At 26.9% G+C, this 8,168-nt stretch overlaps 1 protein-coding gene across 1 annotated transcript; it reads right to left on the reverse strand.

Annotated features, from left to right (window-relative positions):
• Positions 1-307: 307 nt before the first annotated feature.
• On the reverse strand, positions 308-2,605 carry LOC109800722 (BOI-related E3 ubiquitin-protein ligase 1). Its single transcript, XM_020361574.3, has 4 exons — positions 1,923-2,605; positions 1,739-1,833; positions 1,336-1,631; positions 308-1,141 (listed from the first exon to the last, which is right to left on the reverse strand). The coding sequence occupies exons 1-4, from the start codon at positions 1,967-1,969 to the stop codon at positions 644-646; spliced, it is 936 nt and encodes a 311-aa protein (XP_020217163.1). The 5' UTR covers positions 1,970-2,605; the 3' UTR covers positions 308-643.
• Between the last annotated feature and the right edge of the window lie 5,563 nt (positions 2,606-8,168).

Consider the following 8,168-nt stretch of genomic DNA (forward strand, 5'->3'; position numbering starts at 1 on the left):
CGACAATCCAAACCATCTTCTATTATCAACCGACTAGTAGAGCTTTATAATATTTAAAAAAAAAATGTAAAACTGTATTATAAAGTATACTTTTCAGTCTTCATGCTCTAGTGAAACGAGAAACAAATTTTAATGTATCATAATTCAACGCTACCCAACCAAAAATCCTTGTGCAAATAGGATCCATAGCCAAATTCAACTAAGCTTTTAGAAATTATTGATGATTCTGACATCAAAATGGAGACAACAACACAAACACAATGACATCCTGAATTTGAAAAGGCAGCACAGTCAAGTATTTATCCAATAAAAGAATATAATAAATAATTCAATAGAATTATAAAAATAAAAATAAAAAGTCACTCCCATGTGGCCATACACGAACCATGTGGCCATACACGAACCATGTACATCACCTACACAGTTAGCCTTGTTCCAGTCAAGAAACATAAAAAAAAAAAATTATAAAAATTCTCAAATCTCACGGCTAAATTACTCAAGTTTCTCATCATCATGTACAACAACAACAAAAAAATAGAGACTATAGAGAGAAAATAAAAATAAAAAAAATTATTGTTTAAGAGATTTTAGTTTTTTTTTTTTTTTTTCATTTGTTGGAGATGGACATGCATGTGAATTGGCACTAAGATAGAAAAACTTGAACCGTTGAATTTTTAACGGTTAGGCAAACTGGGCAGGCCCGAAAATTTGTGTCGCATTGGGCGCAGAAGCAGAGGTGGCGACACGGCAACACCACGACCGAAGCTAACCGTTGGGCGCACCCTCGGCATTTGGGCCCCACGCGATCTGGGTCTACATGTGCCGACTCTGCATCTTCCGCATCGCCCCCGGTGCACGATAGCCCTCCGCCGCCGCCCTCATCACCCATCATCGCCTGCTGCAGCTGCGCCTGCAGTGCCGCCGCTGCCGCCTCCTGCGCCTTCGCCTTAGCCTCCCAAACCTGCGCCTCCATGCTAAGCTGCGCCGCGCGTGCCTCCAACTCTGCGTTCCGCCGCGTCACCCTCTCCACCTCCGCCTCCTTCTCCCTTAGCTGCCGCAACACCGCTTCCTCCGCCGTCCTCACCAGCGTCCGATAATGTCTCTGCCTCTTCTCCGTCAAAGTCCGCCGCAATTGCTCCCCCTGATAAATTCATCCCAACCCACTATTTTAAATTACTAATAATAATTAAAAAAAAAACAAATTTTTACAGAGATTAAAAAAAAACAAGTATCTGGGCTTTAAGGAATTGGTCTATTCATTTCCACCCACTATTTTAAATTACCAATAGGAATATAAAAGAACGATTTTTTAATAAATTAAAAAGAAAAAATTACCTGGGCTTGAAGGAATTGATCTATTTCGTCACGCTGTTGTTTGATTTGCGAGGACAAATCTTCGGATAATAGAGATTCGAAGGCATTGGAGTGATACCCATGATGTTGTTGTTGATGATGCAATTGTTGTTGGTCTCCGAACGATAAGCGTAACCCGGTGGAGACTACATTATTTTGATTATGAAGTTGGGTAAGGTCTATGAGTTGTGGAGATTGGGATTGTTGCAAAGAGAATGAATTTACAAAGTTCGGAGCTATCCCTGTTGTTTCTCTTCCTCTCTTTCGAGAACTAGTGCCTGTTTTGATCAAAAAAATTAAATTAGATTTTTGATTTTTCACATAGTTTCATGACATGTAGTGTTGTGGTGGGTAGAAAAAACCAAAAAATAAATAAAAAATGTACCTCCCTTGTTGAATAACATATGGGATTGATGATGATCAAGGAGTTCTACTGGCGGAGATTGCAATGAATAGTCATGTCCTTCTTGGGCGTTTTTGCTGTTGCAAATGCATAAGTTAATATAAGAAGGAGGGTAGATTGAGATTTGAGTAATTGAAATGAAGAAGGAATAGAATGCAAAGGAAACCTGTTTAGGAAGAGTGCATTTGACGGGTATTGAGCTTGAACGGCCATGTTGGGAGAATATGAAGAGAGGGTGAGAAATGGATGAGGGAATTAAAGGTGTGAGCGATGCAATAATCAGAAACACACAAGAAGAATGAAAGAGAAATAAAGATGCTCCTATTGCTAAGGCGGAGTCTTCAATACGAGGGTGGACCAAACCAAAACAAGAAAAAAAAAATATATAAATGAGATGAGATGGCTAGAAAGAGAAGGAATCAGAAGAAATCATGTGTGTTGAGAAAGAATTAGCCAACACCAACACCAACACCATCATCAATCATCCTTGCCTTGCCTTTGTTTTCACCAACTTTGCCTGAGATAGATGCGTTTGAAGCGAATCAGTCCAAGAGAGAGACACACACTTTTTCTTTGCTTCCCTTCATCGCTTTTCTTCGCAACTAGTATGTTGCGTTATTATTGCTTTCTTTGCTAATGCCAACATTATTTAAATACCTTGTCAGAAATATATGTGCCAAATTTAGTCTTATTTTACTTTTTTTTTTATTTGAAGCAAACAGTCATGAACAATAATTAAATCATTAATCACGTAAAATAAATAGTAATGGATGCAAGAAATTAAGAAAGAGAGAGAAATGGTGTGTGAAAGAAGGAGGCGTTGGTAAATGGGTGATGTATTGTATTGTTGTTGTTGTTGTTGGGGTCTGCAGGTTTCTGCCGCTGGAATTGTTTGTATATGGCCCATGCGTCTCGCGTCAGCTTTGCTTTTCTTCACACCTTTTTTCTTAAACAAATTAAGTCCATCAAATTTTTAGCATTTTTAGACTAGTAATATAAAAGATATATACTCATTAATTAATTCATTTAAAGTATGAATTTTTTTTTTGTATAATATGAACATAAATATAACCACTAGTAATTGGGTGAGGAAGTACGAGGACCTAGGTTCATTTTTTATTGCGATCATTTTTGTAATCTTTTCTATTTTTGCAAAAAAAAAATATTAACATAAATATTTCTTAATTTTATCAAAATTATATTTAATTATATTTAGATTATTTTTTAATATTACTTTTTTTATATTAAATTTAACCCTCAAACTCATAACTATCCTAAAAATAAATCATATAAGTTTTCTTAATTTATTCACCCAAATCAACTTCTCATTGTTTTACTTAAATTAAACAAGATTTCCTCCTAGAAAAAACAATGTACTTAGTGTAGGTTTTTATTACAAATAAATCATATCTTCCAGATTGGTATTTTTCCTCTTGGATAATTAAGAGTTTACAGAACTTTTCAAAATAAAACTAGAGACTCAATATAAAGTATTATTTATACAATATTATTAAATTTGAATCCTGTTATTGTTATCGGAAATTATAACTTTTGTTGATTAAAAAAATTTGTTCTTGTACTTTTATTTATAATGTAAATAATTATCTTATTTATTATGATTGATTTATTCATAAAATATGTTCCTTATCACTATTCTTATAAACGTGTGATAAAAAAAGGGAAAAGAGAGAAAAAAAAATATAACTGTGTATAAATTTTTAGATTATATATTTTTTCAGCAAAAATATATTCAATCTCTATTAAATAAACTACTTATATATATATATAGAGGATGGTTCAAACGACACCGGTGTAACTTTTACTAAGTGTTACACTGCTCAATAACTTTATATTAAATATGAATTTTATAAATTCAACCGTTAGATTGAAAGTTCATATCAATTTATATATGTATGTCAAATTTTATTAAAATTGAACAACAACTTGAGGGTAATCAAAGTATTCATATTTTAGTATATTTTGAAATAAATATATTACGTCAATTTTGTTTTATAAGAATGAAGTATCAAATCATCTTGGATTACTATAAAATTTTGTATATATGATCTAAGAGTAAAGAACTTTCAATCTAACGGTTGAATTTATAAAATTCACATTTAATATAAAGTTATTGAACAGTGTAACACTTAGTAAAAGTTACACCGGTGTCGTTTGAACCATCTTCTATATGAGGAGGGTTGAATTTATAAAATTCACATTTAATATAAAATTATTGAGCGGTGTAACACTTAGTAAAAGTTACACCGGTGTCATTTGAACCCTCCTCATATATATATATATATATATATATATATATATATATTCAAATATAAACAAATATTTTTTAATGAGCATTTTGATTCTTAATTTTAAGTTATAATAGCTATTTAACCTATTAAATGTATTTTCCAACCGTTATCTATAAAAAAATCATTCAGAAAATCAATGCTGGATTATATTTAATATTTACTGCAACATGCATTTAATATTTTGTGAGTTTAAAGGAATGACTTTAACATACTAAAATTAATTACAATCACAGTTGTTATTTTTATAAGATGAAAGTTAGAATAGTTATTTATTACCTTATATAAAATTTTATTTATATTATTTTATATATTAATTATTTTCAGATAAATTAATCTTTTATATTTTCTGAATTTTATAGAATGTATTATTATTATTTTAAATGTATTCTAATTGGTTAAGAAAAAAAAAGTATTAATTAGAAGAGATAAATAATATAAAAAATGTACTCTAATTGGTTAGAAAACATATAAATATTAATTAGAAAATAAAAGTAGTGTAAAGATAGTTTTGGTAAAAAAAAAAACACTACCTCCATTTCTATTTATAAGAGTTAACTTAAAATAATTATTTGTTTCTTTATATAAGATCTAATTCATATTGTCTCACATGTTAATTATTTTTAAACTAAAATACCTTATTCTTTTTATTTGGTAAAATGTATTAATTAAATTTTTTTTAATGAACATGCACTCTAATTAGTTAAGAGAAATACAAGTATTAATTAGGAGAGATAAATAATATGGAACATATACTCTAATAAGTTAAAAGATGTATAAGTATTAATAAAAAAAAGTAATATAAAGATAATTTTAGAAAAATATATAAATAAGACAAATTTATTGTCACTAATTAAAGTAATTATTTTTCTTAATCTTAACAAATTAGATAATTGACTTTTATATCTACAAAAAGAGGTAATATATTAAGATAAAATTTATTATTATCAATTAAATTAACTATTTTTTTGATAAATTAGATAATTAGATCTTATATATATATATAAATGAATGTAGTATTTTAAATAATCATGGAAAAAAATGTAAAGCACATGGATTAACTATTACAAGATTTATTCAATTTAATTAATGATCCCCAATTCAAATCTTAAATATAATTTTTTTTTCACTCGTAATAATCTTACTCAAACATAATTATCTCCATTTAAATGACACATATATATGATCTATATAAAAAATTAGATGTCACTAAGCCAAAAATATCACACCAGGGGTTCAATCCCATAAAAGAACAAATATCAAACTTGAAAAATTATATTTCCTCGTGTATGAAAATTAAAAAAAAATCATAAAATCAAAGATCACGAAAATAAAATAATGTTAAGAATAAAAATAAATTAAATCAAACAACATCACATGAAGCCTGATTAATCCAAACATGCATATCATAAAAAAAAATCTCATTTTTTTAAAACTTTTTGTATAATTTTTTTTTGTCTTGTTATGAATATTTATGGTTTATTAGATTAAAAATTAATATCCTGCATCTTTATGATTACTATTAGTTCCAAGATAATCAAACTCAAATTCTTTATTAAATAGATCATTTTCATAATGTGTGAGTAGATGATATTTAAATATTATGTTAATTCATCGTACTTTTGGCACATGTATTAAAAAATACAATTAATTTGTTAGATTTATGATAATTATTATGTACAATTTTAATATAGAATTACTATTTATATTTTACTTTATATACTCCTTTTTTTAACCTTATATCAAATGTTTAAGGATGTAATAATAAAAATATTCCTTTATTCATATTCTAAAATATCAATAAAAATAGAAGAATTTTTTTTTTCTTTCTAAAACATCAAATAAAATGAGACCCGAATAATAATATCAACAGTTCTCTAGAAGTAATCACAAATATTCATCGGTCTTTTATTACTTTTAGAGGAAGTCTTTTGGTATACACAATCTTTTATCATTTTTTTTGGATCATATTTGTTGAGAATTATGTTTTTTTAAGAATGTCATAAACATTTTCTAAAAACAATGTCATAAACATACTTAGTATGTCCAAAATATTTCCAAAAATGAAAGACATAAATTTTACATTATAAATTTTTCTCCTTTTATGAAATTTTGAGACCCATTTTATTGTATTTTATTACAAAATTGTCACGTTATTTTTATCAGTTTCCCTTTTTTTTTTCTGTAAGAAAATTCAAAACATGAAACAGAATAAAAACAAAATGACAATTTTATAATTAAAAAGTCAAATTAGGAATCGAGGCTTCCCACCCCTTCCCGTGAGAAATTTGAGGTTAAGTGTAATGTGAACGAAAAAAAAATGTAATTTAGTGTCGTCTTTCATTATGCGAGATTTATATGTAAAACTATTTTTAATTAAAAACTAATACTAAAAATTTGTAAAGTGTTGTAATTAAATTTTGAAATATTGAATAAAATGAAACATTTAATGTATTAAAAAGTTTAAAAACATGATTTATCATTTAACATTTTGTATTTTAAAAATCTTAATATCTAAAATAAATTGTAATACCATTTTTTACCTTGTTATTAGTACAAGTAGGATTAGCTTATGAGTTGGAGTTGAGGTATATGAATGAGAATTTAAGTTTGATTATCATTATCATCAATTTAATCTATTATATTGATAAAAAAATATTAATTATCCATTATGTTAATAAGGTGTGACATAGTTGTTCTTTAAGTACATGATTAAATATTCATCCTTGATAAATATGTATTAAAAAAATTATTTGAAAAGATAAATTTATTAAATATATTTTAATATTTTAAGGGATTAGCCTTTGACTTTTAAGGATGAGATATTTTGATTTATAAAAAAAATCTACCAATTTTGTTAATAATTAATTTTTATTAAAAAAATCTAATTAACTATCTTTAATGAGTCTCATCTTTTATTCATACTTTTTCATTGATAATATTTAAATTTAATTTCCTTCATAAAATTTCGAGTATAGTTCCACTATTTGTAAAATAAATTTAATTTGCATACTCCATCTACTATTTGCACTTTGCAAATTATAATGCTAACATGGTAATCATCTTTTTTGTTTGTAGAGTTTATACATTCAAAAGAAAACCCACAATCATAGTGATTTGATTGGATGACTAATGGTTAAAAATTAGAGAGAATGAATATTGGTTTTTGTTTCTTGTTTTACTATAGCATTTTTGATAATTTATGTTATGTGATTGTGGATGTTAGGTAGGCGCGAAAATTAGTTGTGGTATAATATAGGGTTAATGAGTGAACCCAGAAAGAAGAAAAGGACTGAGGAGGGTATTGGGTGATCTTCCCAAAAAATCATGAAGATTTCAAAACTTGAATTAATGAAGGAGAGTGATAAAGAAAGATAAAGGCCACCAAAAAAAGTGAAAAGGAAGCCCATACAGGAAATGTGAAAGACCAAGGTCGGTGCTTCCAAATTTCGAATCCCATTACGCAATTTGTCTTTCCTAAACAGCGTTATAAAAATTAGCGATTTTTTTAACGTGTCTTCGTTAAAATAAATAAATTTATTTTAATAGTTTATATGATTATTAAAAATTACATATAATTATTAAAAATTAAATAAAATAAGTGAATATCAAACAAGAAAAACTTTTTATTAATAATATAGATTAGATTGGACCTGGTCTGATTTTTCAAAATCATTTAAAAAAAATCTAAAATGTATTTTAAAAATATTAAAAAATTTGTTTTAACTTTGTAAAAGTTACATTTCGAAATATTAATAACTTCCATATTAATTTTGGGTGTTAATATTATTTATGTTTTAATTTTGAATTTATTTTTAGAGTTTTATCATTGATTTTGAATTTAATATTTTTTTAAAATATAATTTTTTTTAAATTATCAGTAAAAATTAAGATAACAGTTTTTTTTATTATTATAAAAAAACAGTGTTCAGTTAAAAAAAATATTTAACGAGCAGACAAGATTTTTTCTTAAAAGAAAGTTTAGACAATTACTAAAAAATTTAAAAATGGTTATTTTATTAAAAAATAATTTTATTAATTAAAAAAAACAAACAAACGAACCCAATAGAGCAACCATAACGGCCCGTTCTGGTTTCAGAACGGCC

Source organism: Cajanus cajan, chromosome 11, assembly GCF_000230855.2.
Source record: "Cajanus cajan strain Asha chromosome 11, NIPB_CcT2T_4, whole genome shotgun sequence".
Lineage (NCBI taxonomy): Eukaryota > Viridiplantae > Streptophyta > Magnoliopsida > Fabales > Fabaceae > Cajanus > Cajanus cajan.